The sequence below is a fragment of the Pelodiscus sinensis genome, chromosome 4 (assembly GCF_049634645.1).
Source record: "Pelodiscus sinensis isolate JC-2024 chromosome 4, ASM4963464v1, whole genome shotgun sequence".
Lineage (NCBI taxonomy): Eukaryota > Metazoa > Chordata > Testudines > Trionychidae > Pelodiscus > Pelodiscus sinensis.
In genome coordinates this window covers 115,767,374-115,793,011 of record NC_134714.1, presented here as the reverse complement: position 1 = coordinate 115,793,011, position 25,638 = coordinate 115,767,374, and the positions used below count along the sequence as shown (strand labels likewise).

Sequence of the window (25,638 nt, the reverse complement as noted above, 5' to 3'; positions counted from 1 at the left end):
TTATGTACCACCTACAGCTAGCCTTAATTGTTTCCATCTTGTAAGTTGCTGTATACGGAGCTGGACAAAATTTTCAGCCAAAACTCTGTACCAAAAAATGTGGTGATACTAAAACATATAATAAAATGTTTCAACTGCACCACCCTACTTTGTCAAGGGAGGGAGAATAAGAAAAGTTGATAAATCAATACATTTTATTTAAATTTTTTAGAAAATGAACTATTTTGGTTTTTCAGTTAAAAACTGCATTGTTTCAAAAATAATTTTAATTTAAAATGTTTGTAAATAGTCACAACTAAGAGGAAGCTTTTTGATTTAATCAAAATATATTTCATTCAAACTGAAACAATTTTTTGACTCTTTGATCCACCAAAAATTTCAAAAAAACATTGTAGAGGCAGTCCCCGGGTTACGTACAAGATAGGGACTGTAGGTTTGTTCTTAAGTTGAATTTGTAAGTAAGTCGGAACTGGTACATATTGTAGGGGAAACTCTAGCCAAACATTTCTCCAGAGCTCAGTTTTATTCTCCCACACCTCACTTCCCTCAGTCCTTTATTCTCAAGCTGAGGTGTCTGCTGAGAAAAGCTGCTCCGCGTCTCCCTGGTCTGCTGGGGGGGGGGGGCGCTAGCTTCGCGTCTCCCTGGTGTGCTGGGGGGAAGCGGCTAGTGCAGGGTTGCCTCACCCCATTTGTAAGTAGGGATCCGATGTAAGTCGGATCCATGTAACCCGGGGACTGCCTGTAGTTCAACCTAAACCCAGAATTACCAGGAAACTGAAAAATGGTGCAGTTCTAATTATCTGGCCTCCACTAGCATAGTATCTCAGCACCAGGCAATCATTGATGTACTTATTCTTGCCCTGCTGCTGCTGGGAAAGCATCATCTCCATTTTATAGATGGGAAATAGGGCACAGAGAAATTAAGTGACTTGCCCAAAACAGAGAATTAAACCAAATCTCCCACTTTTCAGTTTAGTGGCCTAACCACTGGACTGACATTTCTCTTGCTACAGCTAAAATAGGAATTTCTTCAGATATAAGGCATGCCCATATTTCCTGCAATTTATTTTCCTTCTCCAAAGATCACCTTCTCACAAACAGTGGTGGTAAATTTCACTCAAATCTTGCAAGATTTCCGGGTTGCAAACCCACAAGAAAACTTTTGCTTTACTAAATACTGATGCACTTGAGATGGTGTAATGTCCCGTTGTTTTCCCAGGCCATCGTTGTGCAATCTGTTTGCTCTTTGATGTTCTTTCTCTCTGTATCATGTAGTTTCCATTCTTTGCCTATTTTGTTTCCTCCTCTCCTGGGCTTTTTCATCCTTACCAACTGATGAAGATACTGTTACCTGTAAAATCAGTCAGTAGAAAAGGGAGACATTGTTTTTTACATTTCTTACATTCTCTTCTGGCCCTGAAGCTAAGGATTATTGTGTCTATGGAAAGCAGTAAAGAGGACTCCTGTTCAGACCTTCTGCACATGAATGAATTTCATTCTGAATGCTTTGATTTCATCCTCTCTTGGTGTCACACTGCATCTAGATTGTCCTTAAAGCTGATTGTGATTTTCATAGGGAAAATATAAACTTGGATTGCCTGTTTGAAGTGCAGCATTACTAGACAGGTCACTGTGGAAATGGACATGTGTAGGGGAGAGTCCATGTTTGTCTCTAATTTTCATATCAAGTGTGCTCTGTTTTCAGTTAGAAATATTCTTTTTCTTCTTCCAGCCCTGCAAATACAAACAGAAGTCTGAATGTCAGCTTGGCTCCTTTCCTTCTCCCATATCATCAGCAGCAATAAAGATTCTGCAGGTTTATTTATTTATTTTATTTATTTAAATATTTTTACCCCGCCTTTCTATTTAAAATATTCAAGGCGGCTTAAAATAACAAACAAAAACTACAAATATATATAAAAATTTAAAATATGAGAATTTAAAATATGAGACCTCAGAGGGACATAACCAACTAAAAACATAGAGATGAGGAACACACACATACAGACTCAAACATTAATAAAAGCATGAGTAAAAAGGGTGGCTTTAGCCTGACGCCAGAACAACGCTAGCATTGGCGCCATGCGAATATCCCGAGGAAGAGAATTCCACAGCCTGGGAGCAAAAGTTGAGAATGCCCTGTTCCACGTAAATGTTAATCTTATCTCCGCAAGTGGGGGAACATGAAGCAAAGCCTCCCCAGCTGACCTCAATCCCCGGGCAGGTTCATATGGGAGAAGACGGTCCTTCAGATACCCTGGACTCAACTCATTTAAGGCTTTATAGGTCATAACTAAAACCTTAAATTGTGCCCGGAAACATACCGGACGCCAGTGCAGCTGCCGAAGTACTGGCATAATGTGCTCCGTATAACTAGTGCTGGTTAAAACTCGAGCAGCCGCATTCTGGACCAGTTGAAGTTTCCGAAGGCTCTTTAGAGGCAGCCCTACATAAAGTGCATTACAGTAATCCAGTCGGGATGTAACAAGAGCATGGATCACTGTGGCCAAGTCATGTTTGTTCAGTAAGGGTCACAGTTGGTGGATTAAGCTAAGTTGCCCAAAGGCACTCTTGGCCACCAAAGAAATCTGATCTTCAAATGTTAAAAAAGGGTCCAGGAGGACTCTCAAGCTGCATACCTGTCTAGAACAGGTGCCATGCCACATTCACACCACATTCTACCCTCAGACATACGTGGGAAATTCTCTCTTTTCCAGGAATATGGATGTTACTAGGTTCTTGTGTCAGAGAGGATTGTATTTTGGGGGTGAGGCAAATAATATGTTGTTATCCAGAGCAGGCAGACGTTTTTAATAGAAAACAGTTTTCATCAAACAATTTTTTTCCCAAACACTCCAAAGCTTTTTGTGAAACTTTTTTTCAAAATTGTTTCTTTTCCTGGTGACTTATGTTTATCAACGACATTACAAAAACTTGCTGTTTTAATAATGTTTTTGATAAAATATTATACATTTTAATTTACCCAAAACACTAGGTTTCAGTAAAATGACAAATTTCAATACTCATTTTGATAAATATTTCAATACATTTGACTTTAAAATCATGTGACATATTTTTTAAAAAAGGTTCATTTCAAGCTCTCATATTTATAGCTAATAATAAAACTTATAAACATGGAGGACCTTGGATGAAAAATGCTACTAATAATAATCCATTCTGGGGAAGGTATACCAGTTTGTAGTAAGACTACACTTCCCAAGATGCACTTCTGCCAGCTTCTCCTGTGAGTTGCCTCAGCTTAGTAGCAGCACTTTTCTCCAGGGACTAGTTGCCAGAACTGATGAGAAGAGGGTAACATGGGACGGAAACACTGGGTCAGGGCCACCAAATGCCAGCTGCTAGTGACCAGCCTCTTTGTCATGGTAACAGCCGTAAGAGGGAACCTGTATACAACTTGGGATAAGTAAACTGACCACCTTAACGTTCTTTCTTATAGAGGAACGGTAAAAGTTGTTTCTCTCAGTTGAGAAAGTCTGGGGCGAAAAAAGTAAACTGTATGAATTACTGCATCCTGAACTGTTATCGCTGCTCCCCAGCATTGCCTTCTGTCACTGATAAGCTTTTAGTTTCTCAAGCTGTCACTGTAATGCAACTATTTCACAATTCTGGGCTAGCCTTCAAGTAAGAAATATGTTTCAGCCATCAGACAAGGTAGTTTTAAGATGAGGACAGGGATATCTTCTCTTGTTTCTTTCTTTTAAAAAAAGGTATTTTATTACACGTGTGTGAACAATTTCTTGAGGTATTGGATAAGCTGGAACATCTTTGTAGTTTGACATAAGGCTGTCTACTGATGTGGGTATTGGATGGAATGTAACTTGGAATCGTCTAAGTCCATACTGCAAACCAAATGTAATACTATAGATCTATAGATCTGGAGAAGCAAATGTGATGAAATGTGGTGAACGCTTACAAGGAGTTCTGGGAAAACTGCACTGAAATTAGCTCCTCTTTTTAAAAAAAAGAGTGAAAGAAAAATGAATGAATATTTGAGTTCTATAGTTGGTTGAAAAGACTGGGGAGAGAAAAAGTTTTGGAAAAAGTCATTGAAAAAATGTAAATGCTAAATGTAGTTGACCAGCTCTTATTGTAATACATTGTTCTTCCTTCAAGCTGTGTCTAGACTACATGCCTCTGTCGGCAGAGGCATGTAGATTAGACACATAGGCAAAGGCAAATGAAGCTGCGATTTAAATCATCACGGCTTCATTTACATTTACATGGCTGCTGCACTGAGCCGACAAACAGCTGATCAGCTAGTCTGGACACTCCCCTGCCGACATCAAAGCCCTTTGTCGGCAGCCCCATTATTCCTCGTGGAATGAGGTTTACCGGGGCTGCCGACAAAGGGCTTTGATGTCGACAGGGGTAACGTCCAGACTAGCACGCGAGCCGACAAACAGCTGATCAGCTGTTTGTCGGCTCAGCGCGGCAGCCATGTAAATGTAAATGAAGCCGCGATCATTTAAATCGCGGCTTCATTTGCCTTTGCCAAAACAACAAATCTACATGGCTCCGTCGACGGAACCATGTAGTCTAGACGTACCCTCAGAGAGGGATTCTCCTTGTGCTTACGAAGTCTGTGACTCTGAGAATACGCAAGGTAGAATTGCACTCAAACCAGCTGCAGGGGGAGTTGCTTAGCTCAAGTTTAGCTTATTTTGTATTCTATGCATATGGATACAAACAATAACATGCAATTGTGAAGTTATGAGGATTTGTTTAGATTGGTATTTCTGCAGAAAATCTGAGCTGATTCAAGCTAGACACAGCACTACATTCAGGCCCGTGCGCAGGAGATGTGTGTGGGGGGGTGGGGGGGTGCTTTTTTTGTAAATGTGGACTGCAAGGGTATGAATGCACCCTCACCACGGTCCCCCAAGTAAGCAGGGAAATCAGCCCCAGCCTGCCCCTGGCTGCTCAGAGCATGGGGGAGGGAGGCTTGGGGCAGTGTGCTGCTCCTGCCTTCTTCTGGCAGGCCAGAGCATGCTTACTTGGGAGACCTCAAGGGGGAGCTTTCCTACCCTTCGCACCCCCTCTGTATATGGACCTGATACTGTGTATGAATAACAGATTCTCAGTTGCAAATAACCTAAAAATTCATAATTGTTTTTAAGTTCTATTGTACTGAAATTGGGGGTAATTGTTACAGTATATGTTGCACTCCAGAATGGCACCAACAGTTGTGAGACACCTCACTGCCACCTGCCCATAGTGTGATGAAGTCCGTCTGTGCCTGTTGTAGCTTAGTTCCTGGAAATCACCAGCTTCTATCAACCCAAACACTGCCTTCCTGGCCATAGCAAGCCTTACTGTCTCTGTGCAGGTTCGTAATAAGTACGCTCCAGCCCTGGAGTCCTTGGAGTATTCCTGCAGTGTCCAGTCCTGAACGCTCACAGATATACCAGGTCTATTAGCTCAAGGGGACAGTGTACACACTAGCTTGTTTGAGTCAGCTGAGGATCAACTCTTACATAACATCGCAGCACTGAGATAGTGAAAACAGTCATGAGTTTATTATCAAAGATTCAGATTTACACGATAAGGTTAATAATGGAAACAGAAACGGTTACATATAACATAAAAAATATAACACACTTCTTAGAGTCTAAACAGATTAAACCCTTGTCTAAATTAGTTTCTCACTTAAAGCAATCTCCCAGCAACATGGCTGGGATCTTGCTTTCATGAATGCAAAGTGAAACTGCCTTTTGCCTTCTCCTTACATTCCCCCCAAATCCACAGTTTCATCCCCTGAGTCAGGGTAACATCTGATGGTTCAATTTAATCTCCAGTGCCTTGCCTTGCTAACTTCCCATGCCCTTGTTCAGTTCATATATAAATGGGGCTTCCATTGTGTTGGCTTACAATGCTTAGTCTTCATGGCTAGCAAAGGGTATGTCTACACTGTGGGCTAAAGCTAAATTAAGCAATTCAACTTAAGCTATGTTGAGGCTACGTCTACACTGCAGGTTTCTTGCGCAAGCACTGTTTTGCACAAGAGTTCTTGCGCAAAAGGTCTTGCACAAGAGCATGTCCACGCTGCCATGTGCTTTTCCACGAGAGCGTCCATGGCAGTGTGATGCTCTCTTGCACAAGAAAGCTCTGATGGCCATTGTAACCATAGGGATTTCTTGCGCAAGAAACCCTTGTTCCCCGCCCACACTGTCTCCTTGCGCAGGAGATCTTGTGCAAGAGGGCTTATTCCTTGTGGGGAGAGGAATAACTCTTGCACAAAAAGCCCTCTTTTCTGATGCTTTACTGTAAATTTACTTGCACAAGAACACGCATGCAGTGTACACTCTCTGCAAGTTTTTGAGCAAGAACAGTTGTTCTTGCACAAAAAGCCTGCAGTGTAGATGTAGCCTGATTGTGTACCTGAAGTCAAAGTAGCTTATCTCAGGTTTTCAGATGCGCTCTTTTGGAAGAAGTTTTTTCAGAAGATTCTTCCAGAAAAGCTTCTTCCAAAAGAAACCTGCAGCCTAGACAGAACCTAAATGCTACAGGAATTGGTGCCATGTAAATACATTGAAAGATATGTCTGTGAAACCCTGATTCCTCTGTTTTTTCCCAGTAACTGTCCCTAGGATTCTGGAGCAGAAGAAATGCTAGAGTGCGTGGTTTCAGATGCAGTAATTATACAGATCTGATAAGAGTTTAATCTATTAAAGTGCCCAGAGGTTCCCATCACATGTGACTTTCAGGCATATACTGTAAACTAATTCTCTCTGGGAACAGGTTGTTTCTCATTTGGCATGGCTTAAAATATCTGTGTGCGCTTGATAAGCTCTACGGTAGTTTTTCTGTGAATCCTTCATTTACTACTTTCCTTTCTCAGTAAAATCTCTGTTTTTCAGCTGCTGGGGCTGTCAGTCACCGTACTGACCATTATCACCCGCTATGGGGCTCACTTCAGCGTAATCAGTGGTGTCTCCTCTGAAGCAAACCCCTATAGAATCTTCCACAGTGTAGGTAAGTGACAGACCTTTGTTGTCCAGCAGAGATTTCCTGGGAGGGCCAACTTTTTTGGAGTTGCATAAAATTAGGGTGTAGTGAAAGGAAATTTGAAGACTCCACATGAAGTGCAGTCACTATAGACGTATGGTTCCTCTTTTCTGTATGAGACACATGCTTGGCTTCATATGAGGAATAATGGAGGAATGAGTCTACTAATGTTCCCCAGGCTTCAGCTACTGCAGACCAGACCTAGAGTACCAGCAGGGTCAGCGAGTATCATAGGCATGGGAAGGCACTGCCTTCCCAAACTGCCTCATGTGACCCCGCCCATGCTCCACCGGAGTCCCCCAGACCTCCTGTCTCAGCCTGCTGTTGTCATGTGAGAGGCAAGGGCAGGCAGGGTGGGGGCTGTGTCGTGCCACCGGTTCTTCCAGTGCTGGTGCCACTCTGGCCATCCAGCATTGGGGCTGGTGTCTCAGCTCCTGAGGGTGCAGGCTACAGCCGTGCCACCCGCCGGCTCTCCAGAGCAGACTGCAGCCGTGCCACCCGCCAGCTCTCCAGAGCAGACTGCAGCCATGTCACCCGCCAGCTCTCCAGAGCAGACTGCAGCCGTGCCACCCGCCAGCTCTCCAGAGCAGACTGCAGCCGTGCCACCCGCCGGCTCTCCAGAGCAGACTGCAGCTGTGCCACCCGCCGGCTCTCCAGAGCAGACTGCAGCCATGTCACCCGCCGGCTATCCAGAGCAGACTGCAGCCGTGCCACCCGCCGGCTCTCCAGAGCAGACTGCAGCCGTGCCACCCGCCAGCTCTCCAGAGCAGGCTGCAGCCGTGTCACCCTCCGGCTCTCCAGAGCTGACTGCAGCCGTGCCACCCTCCAGCTCTCCAGAGCAGGCTGCAGCCGTGCCACCCTCCGGCTCTCCAGAGCAGGCTGCAGCCGTGTCACACGCCGGCTCTCCAGAGCAGACTGCAGCCGTGCCACCCTCCGGCTCTCCAGAGCAGACTGCAGCCGTGTCACCCGCCGGCTCTCCAGAGCTGACTGCAGCCGTGCCACCCTCTGGCTCTCCAGAGCAGGCTGCAGCCGTGTCACACGCCGGCTCTCCAGAGCAGACTGCAGCCGTGTCACCCGCCGGCTCTCCAGAGCAGACTGCAGCCGTGTCACACACCGGCTCTCCAGAGCAGACTGCAGCCATGTCACCCGCCAGCTCTCCAGAGCAGACTGCAGCCGTGCCACCCGCCAGCTCTCCAGAGCAGACTGCAGCCGTGTCACCCGCCAGCTCTCCAGAGCAGACTGCAGCCGTGTCACACGCCAGCTCTCCAGAGCAGACTGCAGCCGTGCCACCCGCCAGCTCTCCAGAGCAGACTGCAGCCGTGTCACACGCCGGCTCTCCAGAGCAGATTGCAGCCATGCCATCCACCGGCTCTCCAGAGCAGACTGCAGCCATGTTACCCGCCAGCTCTCCAGAGCAGACTGCAGCCATGTTACCCGCCAGCTCTCCAGAGCAGGCTGCAGCCGTGTCACACGCCAGCTCTGCAGAGCAGGCTGCAGCCGTGTCACACACCGGCTTTCCAGAGCAGACTGCAGCCGTGCCACCCTCCGGCTCTCCAAAGCAGGCTGCAGCCGTGTCACACGCCGGCTCTCCAGATCTCTGGGGCCAGGAAAGCAGGGTGTGTTACCCTAGGGCAGGGAGGGGACAAAGGCCAGTGGCCACACTACAGGGGCAGGGCACGGGCCAGCAGATGCCACAGTGTGGGAGCTGGACTCTGGTGGGTGAGGAAGGGGCAGGGCTTTGGGGTCTTGCTTCCCTAAGCCATGGGGGTCACCTGCTGGCCAGGAGTACTAGTGCAGTACATTATTAGCCATGAGTACTAGGTTGAGGAACTTTGAGCATCCGGGCATTCCCTGAACCCTCCCAGGGGATATCAGAACTCTGCTCTGGCCCGGAAGTAGGAGACAACTGTTGCAGGAGACCAGCCATGCATAAGATCCTGATAGTGGGTACTGGAACACAAACTCCCCTTGAACATACCGTGATTCAGTAGGATCTTTATCTGACCACAGAGATAATTGTAAAGAGAACTTGTGATCTTCTGGCAAAAATAACAGGTACGTGAATCTGCTGGAACTGTGGGAGCAAAGAGGATGAGGCGTGGGGACATCACAAAAGTTGATAAACGTAGTGTCATGGGACAAGGAAGCCATATACAGATGATCACTGGATGAGTTGAAAGGCTCTTGCATTTTCCTGCAATCCAATCCCTTTGTATCTTTTTAGCCTCTGAGCTAAGCTTGTGCATGTGCTTAGCTTCGCACACAAAAATAGTCACACTGAAGTCATTGGAACTACTCATGTGCCAAAAATTAAGCATATAGGCAAGTATTTGTGGGGCCAGGACCTTAGATTGTAAGGTCTTTGGGGCAGAGACTGCCCCTTATTTTGCATCTGTACTGTACCCTGAAGAGCAAGCGTCTGCCATTATCTATATTACAGTAACATCCAATATGAGCACTCTTCATATTGCAGTATTGTAACTGATTTTTCTTCAGTGCACACACAGGACTTAGCTATACGTACACTTGTGCTCATGGCAAACAGGGTATATATCTGCCCCATACTAGTCTGCTGTGCACTAAGGGGCTACGTCTACACTGGCCCCTTTTCCGGAAGGGGCATGTTAATTTCAGCTATCGTAGTAGGGAAATCCGCGGGGGATTTAAATATCCCCCGCGGCATTTAAATAAAAATGTCCGCCGCTTTTTTCCGGCTTTTAGAAAAGCCGGAAAAGAGCGTCTACACTGGCCCCGATCCTCCGGAAAAAGCGCCCTTTTCTGGAGGCTCTTATTCCTACTTCAAAGTGGGTTTGAAGTAGGAATAAGAGCCTCCGGAAAAGGGCGCTTTTTCCGGAGGATCGGGGCCAGTGTAGACGCTCTTTTCCGGCTTTTCTAAAAGCCGGAAAAAAGCGGCGGACATTTTTATTTAAATGCCGCGGGGGATATTTAAATCCCCCGCGGATTTCCCTACTACGATAGCTGAAATTAACATGCCCCTTCCGGAAAAGGGGCCAGTGTAGACGAGCCCAGGGTGCGTCTAGACAGCGGCGCTATTTCAGGATACTTCCAGTATCCTGAAATAGCTATTCTGCAAATAGCTATTCCGCATCTTTGAAACAAGCCCATTATTTTTAAATATTACAGGCTCACTATTCTGACGTCCCTGTTAACTTTGTTGCACGAGGATTAAGGGGTGTTTCAGAATAGTGGTTTTATTTCAAAACTTGGCGTTGTATAGACAGCACCAAATTACGAAATAAGTTATTTCAAAATTAACTCGAAATAAGCTATGCAATTTGCATAGCTCAAATTGCATAGCTTATTTTGAGCTACGGGTGCTGTGTAGATGCACTCTAAGTAGCCAACCAGCTGTCCCTCTTGCTATGCACTAAAAGTTTCCTAGAGCACTGTGCTCTATCCCATTTCAAAATGGCATAGATAAAAATATTTAGTGCACAGTTTAAGAACAGTCATATGGAGTCACGCCAAAAGGTACGTCCACACAGCACCCTAAACTCAAAATAAGTTAAGCAATTTGCACTATGCAAGTTGCGTATCTTATTTTGAAACTATATCGAAACGCTATAACGCGCTATTTCTAGCCATCCCCAATCCCTCATGCAACAAGGTTTACCAGGACGCCAAAATAGCATGTCCGTTATTTCAAAAAATATTTCAAAATAATGGGCGGCTTGTGTAGACATGGGGGTAGCGATTTCAGGATACGTCTGGTGCAGTGTAGAAGTACCCAAAGATTCCTCTAGCCCAGTGTCCTGTCTTCTGACCATGGCCAATGCCACACTCAAGCTGGGTAGATTTACATTACAGCTTGCCACAAACTAAGTGTTCATACAGAAAAGCCCAGAGAGGGCATTTTCCTGTTGTTGTTGGGGGGTTTTATTTTTTTTCATTTTAATATTATACACTTTGCATAAATAAATTATTTCCATTTGCCAAGATTACTTTTGTTATCCAAGACAGCCAGGGATGTAACCCCATGCTCTGGATGTTCTTAGCCTCTGACTTCTACAGGCTGGGAGTGGACAACTGGGGATGGATCACTCAACTGCCTGTTCTGTTCACTCCCTTTGAAGCACCTGGTATTGTCACTGCTGGAAGACAGGATACTTTGGACTAGATGTGCCATTGATCTGACCCAGTATGGCCATTCTTATGTACACCCTTTAACACAGTCCTTTCTTTTCAGGCTCAACAGAGCAAAATGGCATCAGTTTCCGTATGAAAATTTCTGTCCTGTCACAAAATTATGTCACCCTTTTTCAGATTTCAGCAGGTTTGGGAGCAGGCTGGGGTGGTGTGATGCTTGTTGTATGAGATTTTTTTTAGCTCCATGATGTTCTCAGACCTCCCAATCTAGTGGCTTGAGGAGCAAAAATCCAAAAGTTCCTCATGACATGCAAGTTCTCCTGAGAGCTTTAGTTTGTAGAACTTGCTTGTCAAAAGGAACCTAACTCTGCCCAAGGTAAAACAGAAGTTCCCATCAGAGAAAGGCAGCTAGGACTTCATGTCTTATTAAAACTCCTCTGTGTGCCTTTCCCCCAGCATTCTCCAGCGGGATATGTCTGAGTATGACTCTGGTCCTTGCAGCCCTTCTGAGTACTGCTGCCACAGTGAGAGAATCAGTGTGCCTCATGGCCATGGTAAGTGTTTGGTTATATGGGCACAGGTGGGTAGGTAACTGCTTTCCCAAATTCTGTGATAGCACCATGATGTGGAGATACAGGGAACAGGGCCGGCTCAAGGATTTTTTGGCACCCCATGTGAACTGTGACTTTGTGCCCCCTCTCCCACATTCTATACAGAGAAAAATTAAAAGCCTCGAATGAAAACTTACCTTCATTTACTTGGCATTCGAAATGAACAATGTATAAATAAAAATAAACATGCTTATTGATTTCTTTATCCTTTTCATTCATCCTAGCTCAATTACACTATATGGCTGTGTCTACATTGGCACCCCTTTCTGGAAAAGGGATGCTAATGTAGACTTCGGAATTGCAAATTCCGCGGGGGATTTAAATATCCCCTGCGGCATTTGCATTTACATGGCTGCCACTTTTTTCCGGCTTGGGTATAAGCCGAAGAAAAGCACCAGTCTAGACGTGATTCTCCGGAAAATAAGGCCTTTTCCGGAGGATTTCTTGAAAGCAGGAATAAGAAATCCTCTGGAAATGCCTTATTTTCCGGAGAATCATGTCTAGACTGGCGCTTTTCTCCGGCTTATCCCCAAGCCGGAAAAAAGCGGCAGCCATGTAAATGCAAATGCCGCGGGGGATATTTAAATCCCCCACGGATTTGCAATTGCAACTTGTCTCGTTAGCATCCCTTTTCCGGAAAGGGGTGCCAATGTAGACACAGCCTATAGGTAAACCACCCAGTAGCTGACACTACTAAATACAATATTTGATACTTTTGTTTATAAGATAACATATTAATAAATGTTTTAAATAGAGAAAAAAATCACTTCTGTTTAATTTAAAGTCTGGTGCCCTGGGTTGGGCCAGCCCTGACAGGAAGAAGCTATGACTGTATCCCACATGCTCCCAACACTTGGCTTATGGAAAGTTAAATGTAGTGTTTTTAGTGCTGATTAATTGTTTTGCTTTGTACCCCCAGAAACATATGGGGGAGAAGACAGCCAAATCTGCTTTTCAAGGCACAATTGTGCTTAACCTCTCAAAGTGACTCGGGGGAGGGGAGGTGATTTTATCCATATGTGACCTCTTTTTTCAGAGGTGCTGTCTGCATATGCCTCTGATTGGGGTCAATGGGAAATGCCTATTTGCCAAGATGATCATTATTTCTGGTTTACATTCTTCGATAGGATGTCCTTAATGAAGTGTTTCTTTGTTTTTCTGATATTTGAGTCAGATTTGGAAGTCCTATGTTCCGCCCTGTTGTGTAATAGCAATCTTAACTCCAGTGAACTGAATTACAAAATGAAGTGTTTTGTAAACATTTATATTCATGACTAGAAGATTTACCTGGTGTTGCTTGAATCCTTCATTCAAATATATTTTGTTTTTCTTCATTTATATCATTGCTCTGGGGTGGGCCTAGGGATGAAGGTTCAGTTTGCAGCCTGCCCCAGGGAGGGAGGACAACCTCTCCCACTGCAGCAACCTGGGCTAGGTGAGAAGTGCCAGTCCATGGTCATTGCAGCTGCAGCAGGCACAGCTGGGAAAGGGGTGCATGTCCCCCAGCTGGGAGATAGACACACAGATAAACAGATATATAAACTCGCTCTCTGAAATATATAGTAAGTAGCTGTCCCTTTATAGCCCAATGGGGTTATAGTTGTCCTGGTCCTTATCTCTGGCCTCTCCCTGTGGTCATTCTGCAGTATAACTGTCCGTCCTGCCAGACCGCTCCCTTTCCACTTCATGAGAAATGATCAAATTCCAGGCATATCCCATTGTCTTGGCATAACCAAACTTCTGACCTTGCTTTAAGTTCTGATAAGAAGCAGCTGCATACCAAATGTGGTGGTCCTGGTTTTTACTGTTTAGGAGGAGTTTTTGAATAAACAGACTCACAGACAGACAGGCACACATTTCTAAAATATATAGTAGGATTATTGTGAGCTTAGAACTTTTGGTGGCACCAGCCCAGTTTTGACTGCATTAACTGTGCTAGCATGCTGTCAAGGCCAACTTTCTACCTAACACAAGCTTGTAAGAGAAACTCATTGGTGTTCATCAGCTGGTATATGCATGAGATGGACATTTTCTTCTCAAAATGTCAACTACATAGCCAATTGAAAAGAAATAAATGTATAGTTTAGAATAGAATGTATAATTGTGTGTGCAGGCTAGGGATGTGAAGGACTAGTTGATTATTTGACTATCCAATAAGCAAATGCTTAGCGGATAGTGGACATGCTAATTAACCAGTCACTTCCCCCCACCCTTGCTGCCTCTATCAGAAAGAGGCAGAAATGTATAGATAGCTTGATTACTGCTGGTATGGAGAACAAAACCAAACCCTCTAACATTAGGTTTCCTCACAATGAAGTATTGAATACAAATGAAAGGTTATACACTTCCAAAAACAATAGAGACTCATTCACAAACATAGTCACATCAATGACTTTTTAAATTGAAATAGATGAGAATAGCGTGGTTTTTGTAATTGAAAGAATAAGGTACATATTAACCCTGTCACTTAACTTTTTATTTGACTCAATGATTGATTAGTGGTTACAGCATGTAGAAAATAAGGGGAAGTGACATTTTATAGGCAAGTTACTTTATATGTGAGTATGCATGGTAATTGCTACAGAACAGTGGTGGAGAACTTTTTTGGGTCAGAGACCATTGACCCACAGAAAAATCAGGAGAGTAGCCCTGAGCCTTGGGGGTTGGATCCAGGCAAGCCGAGGGCTGGATGTGGCCCCTAGGCCTTAGGTTCTCCACCCCAGCTATAGAAGGGCAGCCTTATGACTAAGGCACTGGAGTGAGGCTCATCAGGTCTAGGTTCAGGTCTGTCACAAACTTCCTGCGTGACCTTGGGTAAGTCTCTGCCTCAGTTCCCCTCTCTGTAAAGAGACCATGACGCATCCTTTCTCCTCCCATTTTTGTCTTTTCTGTTTAGACTGTAAGCTCTTTGGGGCAGAGGTCTCTCTGGGTATGTCTACACAGCAATGTTATTTCAAAATAACTTAGTCCACATCTACACAGCCAGCAGTTATATCGAAATAATGCTGAAATACTGTCGAGCTGAAGGACTTCTTACTCTGACTCGTGTAACCCTCATTGTACAAGGATTAAGGGAAGTCTGAGGAAGAGTGCTCTGTTTCAGAATAAGCTGTTTTGAAATAAGCTATGCAATGGACGTAGATCAATTTGCATAGCTTATTTCCCGTTAAGCCCTGCAGTGTAGACGCACCCTCTCTGTGTATGTACAGCACAAAGCTCACCAAAGCTTCCTTCTTGGTGGGAGCTTCTATATGCTAGTGCAGTACAAATAATAAATTACCATTATTTATTTAAATATAAGGTATGTACCAGCCTACCGACAGGGGGAAAACTGCCCCAATTCAAAGAGGTCTCAGGCCCTTTAAATTGCTGCTGGAGCTCCAGTGGTGAGCTACAGAGCCCTTGGCGGTGCAGCACACCACAGACAATACTGGCAGGGGGGCACAGTCCCGGTGGCACTGAGAGCTGGCTGCCCCAGCCCTGCCCCTTCCACGCCCTGCTCCTGCAGCCTGCCCAGAGGCCTTGGGAGACTATTGGCTCACCTGGGAATGTAATTTACCATAAGTCTTCAGATCACAACTCTCTAATGACTCAGGACAATCTTGTCAGGCCTATTTTGTACTATTAAGCATGGCACCTGCTAAAAAGTACCTTTGCGTTGCCCCATTTGTGGGTAGTTAATTGGTGACAGTTGATTACTGAACTCTCCTCTGCATTATTTTTAATGTGTTGTTTATTGCAAACTATCGTGCTTCCTATGAGAAGTCGGGGCTGGGAGCGCACCCTTTCCCAGGTCACATATATTGGTTGCCAACTGCTGGTCGTTTTGGTGGTTTTCTTAAAGCCCCATCTCAGGTATATAAGGGAAAACAATCCCATCTTGTGGGCTTTTAATTATTTCTCTTTTGAGTGTGTGTGTGTGTGTGTGAGAGAGAGAGAGAGAGAGAGAGAGAGAGAGAGAGAGAGAGAGAGAGAGAGAGAGAGAGAGAGTGCTTCTAAACCTCACAGTGGTGAGATATAGCTGGAAAACAAGACCTGAGTGCACCCAAAAGACAATACTGCTAAGTGCCTGCCAGAGCTGTTCAGATACCAGTTGACAATCTTCCTCTTTCTGTCCTTTTTCACCTGTCTCCTAACTGCCTACCAGCCAGCTGATACACTGACGTTGCCTGCCCATCCATCTTCTTTACCCTCCTTTTAGCTTGTCCTTCTTCTCATTCAGATTTGATATACCTCTTACTTTGTTTTTTGTTTTACTCAGCCTGCAGCTAGGGAACTGAAGTGAGGGGAAACATCAAAGACAGTCCAGGGGAGAGTTTTGGCAAAAGTCAAGCAGGATTGTCACCTCTCCAGAGACCTGACTTGTCTCCCTTTCTTGAACTGAAATTTTTGTTGTCCAACAATCGGTATGGTAAACACCAGAGGATGAATCATTGTCCTATGGGTTAGCAAACGAATAAGATGAGGGTTTCAAAGTTGACAGGGAATTTAGGGAAATGGCTCCTGCGAATATTCAGGGGAGCTATTGTGTGTTTAAATCTCCCAACAAGCATTGGACATCTCAGTCCTAGTTTTTAGTGGCAAATAACTGTGTCCTGGCCATGCCCACGTCTGCCACTGCATGTGTATGCATGTCTATGCATCTTCAGAGACTTGGATTCAATGCTGCTGAAAATATGGTCTGCTTTCTAATTCAACAAAAACTATTTTAGCTTCCTAAAGCAATATGGTATTTTGTTTGGGACATGGTAATATGCCATGTCATTTGGGACATTGCTGCCAACCGCCTCTAGCAAAACAATCCCATCAGGTGACATATGAACCATCTGGTTTGCTTCTTTGGGGATTCCCAGGGCATCCACTGTGCTTCATCTTTCAGGTGTTGAGCTCTTCAAAGCATCCCTCTTGTGTCTTGTAAAGCACCAAGCATGTTAACAAATACCACTTCTGCAGGCGGAGAAAGGAGGGAGACGAGAAGGCTGTGTTTTGCTGTGGGAGTGGAAGTTGTGTGTGTTTCAGCAACAGAGTCTTAGACACTGCCTTGTTGTTTGTGTTAGGCCCTACTCATGGAGATGCCTTGGCATCAGACAGTCCTGCAGTGCTGGAGGCAAGAGTGGTGTGTGTGCATCTAGGACAAGGGAGAGGAAAGCAGTGGAAGAAATGCCTAGTAGCATATGGGGGTAGGAGAATGTGCTTTTTCCCCTATTGTAGGAGTAAAATTGGTGAACTCAATGGTAATGTGCATGTGAACTGCAAAGGCTGGGAGTCACTAGAAAGCCCATGTGTACGTAGGCAACTAGTGCCTGTGGGGAGGAAGGAGTGCAGAGAGAGCCACCCAGATGAACAGGGAGGGGACATGAGGAGCCATCTCATTGAGAAATTACAATTTTGACTGGGCCATGGGAGGAGAAGTGCACAGGTCTGTGTGTACGTGTGTGACCCCCACTCTGGTTTTTCACCCACTGTTCCATTTCACAATAATCTGATGCCATTCATAAGTAGTAGCCTGCCATGGGCAGTCAGTGCAGCTGAGCCCCCACCTACAGCCCCACCCCCTCTGCTGAGGCCCTGCCCCCACCATGGGCAGGGGAAGAGCATATGCTCCCCAGCCTCCCCAGAGAGGGAGAAGGCAACACGGACTGAGCGGGCCTGAGCCTTCCTTGCCCCCGGAGGGCATGTAGCACACATCCCCAGCTTCCCCAGCCTGGAGCAGTGGGGAGGGCAGGCGCTGGGGAAAGCAACATTCTGTCCCCAGAACATCTACAGTAGGTGTTGGGGGAGGGGAGGTGGTGGGCAGGGCAATGCCTAGCAGTTTGGGAAGGCAATGCCTTTCATTGTCCTGCATTTTGCTTCAGTTTCCCCACCTATGATTCTGGATGCCCATGCAGCCTGCCTTCTGTGCCTCGTATTTTAGGATAAATATTTAATCTAAAATAATCCATTCCCCACGTAGCTCTTCAAGGAAGGGCTTGGCCATGGGACTGATCATGGTAATTCCCTTTGTAAGGGGCAGAGACTCTAGCAGGCCCTGCACCCAGGGGAGCAAAGGACTGAGCAGCTTCCTTCATGTGCCCCAAGGACATGTCTGGTCCCTTAATCTCCTGACACTCCAATTCCGCCCCCCTGTCTGACTATGGAGAATGCGGTGGCTCACAATCTCACCCTGTCACAAGCAATGTCACAGTTTGCAGCAGCAAAAGCATCTTGCTGAACAACATTTTGTATTTGTTCTTATTCATTAGTTTAGTGTTTTGTTTAATGTTTAGTTTCTGACATTTTATTATTTTAATAAAATTGAATCAAATTTTGTGTCTTTATTTTTAGAAAAGTTATGAAAACTTTTGAGATTACCACTTTATTTCTGAAATTTTCACTAACACTACCACATACTAAACTCAAGGGGCACCAAAATATAAGTTTGCCTAGGGCATAATTTGTCCTAAGGCCAGCCCTGGACAGAAGAGCCCAGCGACCACCTCTTTTTACCTGGATCTGCTGTGACTATGTCTATTGGGGAGGGGTCATAAGGTCCAAGCTTCTTGTTGACCCAAACAAGGAATCAGAAATATGTAGTTCTAAGCAGAAAAACCTTTAAAATGGCTGGAGTTTTCCTTTGAACTAAACAAACTATGGACTTATCCTCTCTTCCCTGCTGCACCACTAGAGGGTGTCAAGTTCTTAAAATAAAACAGGAGCGGCCTTCAATCTGGTTACTAGAGTCAGTATTTTCTTCCAAATCTCACCACCATTTTGTCTGTTTTTTCTCTGTATTTGTCCCCTATAGTTCTAGGAAGAGCATTATCAGACAGGACAGGTCGGATTGTACTGCCACGCATCTCACCAGCCTCTTACACAACCACCGCTCTGCAAATAAGCTTAATGCTGTTCATTCGGTGGTAAAGTTTAAACTTGTTCTGTGTGTTAATTGTGAAAGCCTGAGTCCAGAGCCAGCTGTACTGGCCAGCACGTCTGCTGAACGATGGAAAGTTCAAATAACTTCTTCAGATTTCATACAAATTTCGTTATTTATTTGTATTACAGTAGTACCTACAGACCCCAGACAAGGGTTAGGACATTAATGTACAATCTGATAACACTAGACTCTGTCCCAGAAAGCACACAATATAGGATTTAGACAATAAGCAGCAAATAACAGAAGCAAGCACAATAGAGAAGGTGAGGAAACAGTAGAGACATGTGTGCGTACATGAACTGGAAATCACAGTAGTTCTTGTAGACACAGAGGCTGTGTCTACACTGCACCCCTTTTCCGGAAAAGGGATGCAGATGAGATAAGTCGGAATTGCAAATGAAGCGGGGGATTTAAATATCCCCCGCTTCATTTGTATAATCATTGCTGCCACTTTTTTCCGGCTCGGGGCTTTGCCGGAGAAAAGCGCCAGTCTAGATGGGATCTTTCGGAAAATAAAGCCTTTTCCGAAAGGTCCCTTATTCCTCTTAAAATCAGGAATAAGGGACCTTTCGGAAAAGGCTTTATTTTCCGAAAGATCCCGTCTAGACTGGCGCTTTTCTCCGGCAAAGCCCCGAGGCGGAAAAAAGCGGCAGCCATGTTTATACAAATGAAGCGGGGGATATTTAAATCCCCCGCTTCATTTGCAATTCTGACTTGTCTCATCTGCATCCCTTTTCCGGAAAAGGGGTGCAGTGTAGACACAGCCAGAGGGTTGCCAGCTTAGTCAATACCAAATTCTCAGAAGAGTTCCGTTAAATTTGAAAGAACTCAGGAAAGAACTCGGGAGCTCATTACTAGCAGCTAAACCTTGAGCTCCTCTTACTGAAGAAAGTGTCTCTGATACTGGGTAGTAGAAAAGTTTTCAGAAAAAGATGCAAGAAATCCTGTAATAGCCAACTATAGCATTATCTGTCCAAGGGGGAAATTCCTTCCCAATCCCCTTAAATTAGTAGCTAGCCAACATCTTCCAGAGTTTGTATTCCTTATCCTTTTTTTTTCTATATGTAAAATGTTGCAGTAGATGTTGTTCATAAAAAATGTCCTCTCCTTGTTTAAATGGTACTCAACTGTTGGCCTTTATATTTTGTGACAATGAGTTCCACAGGTTAATCCTGTGTTTGTTTATCCATGCAAGTGCATTTCAGTAACAACTCCTCACAGTCCTCTGAGCCCACTAGGCAATGAAAGCAAATAGGTTAAATGTTTACCTGTAACAATAGAGAGAAGAGGAGATGTAAGGACTGGGATTAGAATTTAGGACACATTAGCTCCAGATATGGTCTCACAGCACTGCAGCATGCTCCTGGGTTATGAAGTGTTAAACAGCAACAGTCTAAAGTCCCTTTCTGTAGCTTTTTTGTTTGTTGATGAACCAATCTTTTCTCTTGCATTAGGTATTGATTTAAAGAGGTCTCTCCATATAAAATGTATCTTGCTAGGAGGATTTCATTATTGAATCTAACAGAGGAGGAAACTAAGGCATTGATGTTTGCATACTTGTGAAACTCAAAGAAAAGGGATAGGGCCTGCTGCACTGAGAATATTGCTGCTGATATAGCTAAACTGCTGCCAATGCACAATGTAGATTAATTGCTTGGATAGACCATCAACATGGAGTCCCTGTGGCCCATTGGATAGAATGCTGGACTAGCTGCCCAGAGACCAGAGTTGTAGTACAGTCTCTGACACTGTCTGACCCATGAGCAAGTCACTTTACTGCCCTGTGTCTCAGTTTCCCCTCCTACACTTCGGCTGTCATTTCTATTTAGATTGGGCAAAAAGCTGTCAGTGGGCTGAATCCGGCCTACCAAGCACTTTGATCCAGCCCACAGTAGCTCCCGGCTCTGATGCTAATGTGTTGCCTGGCAGCAACTAGCCCTTTCAATTGCAGTAATTGAAAGGGCTCCTGGCACGCAACTGTCCTGCCACTCCCCTCCCCTCAGGCCAATCGAGACCTGGGGATGGGAAAATGTGAGAAGTCTCCTACCCCCTCCCCACCAGGAGCACAGGGCACCAGAGGGAACCGCTGGCTGTCTTCTCTAGGCACTGCACACTCCTGGCAGGGCAATGGGGGCGGAGGCCTAAGACTTCACATGCTCCCCCACCCCCAGACCAATTAGTGTTTGTGTGTGTGTGTGAGGGGGTAAACTCTTCTGGCCCCACCCCTTCTGCCTGAGGCCCCGCCCTTTCCAGGCAGCCTATGACCACTTCAGAAATTCCCAAAATGGCCCCCTTTCAAAACTTATTGTCCACCCCTGTTGTACAGAACGAGCTGTGTGTTAACACCAGTGGGCACAGTGCTTAGCACAATGGGGCACCTCAGTCTTGGTTGTGGGCCTCTAGGGCTATGTCTATACTGGCATAAAACACCTGCAGCTGATTGGGCACTGGGATCCTGCAAGGGAGGAGGATCCAGAACCTCCAGCTCAAGCCTGAACCATCTACACTGTGGTTTTATAGTCCCACAGCTCCAGCCTGAATTCAGCACACAAGGGCCAATTACAGGCATTTTATTCCAGTCCCTCCCCCCCCACACACACACGCATTGTGGTGTAATGCACGCAATGATACGGGACTTGCAGTAGTGGGGCTTACCCTGATTTCAAACCAAGGTAATTCACATTGAAGGGAAAACTCATTTCATACCAATGCAGCACACCTACACCAGGGCTACGTATAGACTGGCATGATTTTCCAGAAATGCTTTTAACGGAAAAGTTTTCCGTTAAAAGCATTTTCAGAAAAGATCGTCTAGATTGGCACGGACGCTTTTCCACAAAAGCACTTTTTGCGGAAAAGCGTCCATGGCCAATCTAGACGCACTTTTCCGAAAAAAAGCCCCGATCGCCATTTTCGCAATCGGGCCTTTTTTGCTCAAAATAAATCTCAGCTGTCTACACTGGCCCTTTTGTGCAAAAGTTTTGCGCAAAAGGGACTTTTGCCTGAACGGGAGCAGCATAGTATTTCCGCAAAAAGCACTGATTTCTTACAGTAGGAAGTCAGTGCTTTTGCAGAAATTCAAGTGGCCAGTGTAGACAGCTGACAAGTTTTTCCAGAAAAGCGGCTGATTTTCTGGAAAAACTGGCCAATCTAGACACAGCCCAGAAGTTCGCTCTACTATATTTCCACTACACATATGCCCAGTATAGATAGGCCCTATATACCTATCTAATTTTGTAATTTGATATTTAAAAGAAAAGTGTGAGTGAACCTTACAGCACAGGGTGGTGGTCAGACCCTCAATTAGGAGATGCATGTGGAACTTAGGTTAATATTCAGAGCTCAGGCTGTGTTTCCAGGGAACTGGAAATGGTGGTTTAAGGTACTGCGCTAGTGTCCAAAAAATCTTCAACCAAAGGGCCGGTGAGAGTTTTATGCTTTGTCTGCTGAACCATGAGGAAGAAAAGAAAGGATACAGTTTCCAGTGGCACACTGCATATCACTGAATCTAAATGTCCTGTCATTCGAGTAGTGCCCAGAGCTGAAATGCAAGGGGAAGGAAATAGCAGTCTCTCTAGAACAGTTAGCATAAAGTAAACATCTTCGACTCAAGTGATTCTTCAGATGTGGGGTACTGAAGTTCTGGCAGAAGTGCAAAGGAAGGGAGAGAAAAATAGAGCAGTAAGTAACATGCCAATCAGAATGGTGCATCTTGAAAATCCAATAACTGAGCTTTCTAGGGCTGGAAACACTGCTAGGCCAGAATGGAAAGTTTTCAGGACCAGTAAACTCTGCCAAAGACTGGTTCCAGCCCAGTGATCAAGAAGAAAAACCCTCAGTCCTGTCTGATCCAGCTCAGCTTTTCAGTGTCATTGAGAGTGACGTACCACTATGGCAGGCATTTAGCAGAAGCCGTTTGCTTTACTGCTCCCAGATGTATAATTGTAGGCAAGTGTGTTAGGGATTCATAAGAGCACAGCAGTGCACTTCCAATGCCTTGCTTTGGCAGTCATCTGTTTCCTAGGCTGAGCCTGTACTTGCATCAATTATGCACCAGTCAATGAGAAATCAGGCTACCTGGACTCATGGAAAGCTGCACTCCCTCCTGAGGAAACTGGCAGAGGTAGAGCCAGCACGACACTGAAATCTTGCTGCATTCAGTCAGTCAGCACTAAATTGGTGTCTCATGCAGATGGAGCTCACAGCTTCTTAGCAGATCATATGGAGAAAGAGAAAACCAGAATACAGTTTCCTCTCAATGGATAAATGGGGGAGTATTTTTTTTCTTTTTTCACAGATTAAACAGATGATTAAATAAAAGATCCTGTCAATGGAACTGTACCGTAAATATACTGTGTGTGGTTAAGTGTTATGCAAGGATAGTTGGAAGCCTGCCTACCTACCCCCCGATCCTGGGCCGCTGTGTTGGGCCCAGTCACCTGGCATAAGAGCAGCCTTCACTCTAACTTACTGTAGCTTTCTGTATCCCGAACGAGCTGTTACAGTTTGTGGGGATTCCTAAAGCATAGGGAGGCCTTATTCTAGCTCCAGGAGACTATTATAGGTGCTGTTGAATGGAATCTGGGCCACCAGAGGAGTCTCCTTAACCCAGAGTGCCCCTTCTGTGGCTAGTTCTGCTAGTTTGGGTGGTGTTTTGCATTAGTTGAGTAGTGAAAATCAGCTCCATCACAGCTGAGGATAGCACCATTAACTGTATGCAGCATAAGATCTGAGTTTCACTGAATTGAATAAAAAGGGAAGTTGATGTCTAGCAAGGTTTTTATTTGAAGGGTAAACGTGAGAAAGGTAGATAAAAAGATAGGCCAGTCGGGGGACTGGAAGACATTTCTATGCCTTCGGCCACGTTTACAGAAAACAAATTGTTCCTTGCAGCAAGAATGAAAAGAAGGTAATTCGTAAGGAAGGAATGCTTGCCCAGTGACAGCACTGGATGGGGCCAAATGTCCTAGATCTCATAAAAGAGAATGTACTGCATCATCTTGCAACAAATGTATCACTGTCTTCTTAGAATTGTGGGGGAGTGAAGAAAAGGCAACCAAAGCTGTTTGCACTTGAACAAACCTACATGCTGCTTTTAAGAATACCTTCTAAAATAATTATAGAGCTGCTCAGGCCTCAAACCTTCTGGCTAGAACATGAACAAGCCGCCTTTAATTCATTTATGAGTACCTCTAGGAGCTATATAATTATATATCATAGAGCAGATGGAAGGAGATCTCCCAACAGGGTGTGAATATCAGTACTGGCAACAAATTGCATAAAACAAATACTGGTGGAGCAGACACTGACAGGCAACGGACTGGGTGGACATAGTGGGAGATGTGTAAAAGGATCCTAAACTACATAATAATCTGATATATTTGAAAGTTTTGATGAGTAGTAGAACTGGTTGGGGAGAACTCAGAAAATTTTTGTGCCACATTTTGAAATTCTTTCCATTCCAGTTTTCAGGAGGGTGGGGGAGAAAAGTTTGAGAAGGCTATGGATTTATTTTGATTTTGTATTAAAGTTTTTCATGAAACCTTTTTCATAATCATCATTTTTTTTCATTTTCTGAAAACCATATTTTCATACTGATATTGAATACAAATTTGAGTTAAAATGCCTTGGAAAATTCCATCAAAAGCAGGAACCTTCAGTAATGCTGATAATCTCTCATGAACAGTGTTGTTGTTTTTTAAAGTGGAAAAAATGTGAAAAATTCAACCAGCTCTAGTGAATAGTAATCAGAACACGTCTTGGAACTGTTTTTGGGTACACTTCACCTCTCCTCCATTCTGGACTCCGGTTCTGCTTTTGTAACCCCTCCTGTTCACTAGCCCAGTGTGAGGTTATTCATAGGGGGAGCCTTGTGACTTCTTACACAACTGTGGGAGGCTAGGCCTGCAGCTCCTTGGTGTGCTCTGTGTTGTGTATTACTATATGTGCACCTCAGACCAGACCCACTCAGAGAAACCACCAGTAACAGGCTTTATTCTCTCCGTAAAAAAACATAGAATAGGATCACAGTTCAGCAGCCCCTCCTCTCTGCATGAAGCTTCTAACTCAGTCCCTGCTGAGACTCTGCTCGGGGCAGAGGGTACATCCTGGCAGGAACCAGGAAATTCTCCCAACATGCCGCAGTTTGTAGTCCACAACTTGTAGTTCTCAGGGCTGCTGTTGAAGCACACTGGACCTTACACCTTCAATGGTTAAAACTTCACCACTGCAGAGTCAGTTTTGTGCTATGACCCAGCTGTAGGAAGTGGTGGCGAATTGTCCCTTCACAGAGCACAGAGGGGTAGTGTTGTCTTTGGCCTCTCTCAGAGCCATGACATCACTCCTCATCGGCCTTACCCAGAGATTCTGCACATTGTTGCAATTCTTTGCAGCAGCTGTCAAACAGCACAACAGATAGCTCAGTGGCTGCGGTGATTCCCAGCTTGGTTTCCACTTAGGGACACATATGAGTCACCCTTCAAGTTCAAGTTCTCTTGGCTACAAAGAAATCAAAACCTAGCAAAGGACAGCTCAAAGAGAAACTTCTCTGCTATAGCTGAACCACCTTCTCCAATCTATTATATTGTATAGCTCTCTGTATTGACACCTGATAGCATTTCTATCTACTTGCCCAGGGGAGCTGATAGGCCCCTGGATGAGAGGGGTGGGGGGTTCTACACTCCTGGAAGGGGTGGGGCCTCAAGCAGAAGGGGCGAGTCAAGGCAGCAAGCATGCTACGCCCATCCTCCCATAGCCCTTACAGCTGTCCAGAGATTGGTACCCCCCGAGCACTTATAGCTGTTCAGAGAGTGCTACACAGTGTTCCGACAGCCATTTAAAGGGCCTAAGCCTCTGGGCTCCAATCACTGTCTTAGCGTTGCCAGGTGTCCAGTTTTCTACTGGACAGTCCAGTTTTTTGGGGCTTTGTGTGGTAAAAAAAATCCAGAAAATACCGGACATGTGCAATGTCCGGTATTTTCT

The 25,638-nt window shown here is 45.0% G+C and overlaps 2 protein-coding genes and 1 long non-coding RNA gene across 3 annotated transcripts in view; 2 read left to right on the top strand and 1 right to left on the bottom strand.

Annotated features, from left to right (window-relative positions):
• Window positions 1-1,048: 1,048 nt before the first annotated feature.
• LOC142829242 (uncharacterized) overlaps window positions 1,049-25,638 on the bottom strand; it is a 50,880-nt gene continuing 26,290 nt past the window's right edge. Inside the window, exon 2 of the long non-coding RNA XR_012903669.1 lies at window positions 1,049-1,734. This is a non-coding gene — a long non-coding RNA (uncharacterized LOC142829242). The remainder of the gene's footprint in view (window positions 1,735-25,638) is intronic.
• Window positions 3,272-25,638, top strand: part of TSPAN32 (tetraspanin 32) — a 75,367-nt gene continuing 53,000 nt past the window's right edge. The window contains exons 1-3 of the mRNA XM_006134912.4: window positions 3,272-3,383; window positions 6,879-6,993; window positions 11,590-11,687. Coding sequence (XP_006134974.2) covers window positions 3,318-3,383; window positions 6,879-6,993; window positions 11,590-11,687 — 279 coding nt within the window. The 5' untranslated portion in view covers window positions 3,272-3,317. The remainder of the gene's footprint in view (window positions 3,384-6,878; window positions 6,994-11,589; window positions 11,688-25,638) is intronic.
• On the top strand, window positions 7,001-9,641 carry LOC142829240 (uncharacterized). Its single transcript, XM_075928147.1, has one exon. It carries the CDS (start codon window positions 7,554-7,556, stop codon window positions 8,832-8,834), a length of 1,281 nt encoding a protein of 426 aa, XP_075784262.1. The 5' UTR covers window positions 7,001-7,553; the 3' UTR covers window positions 8,835-9,641.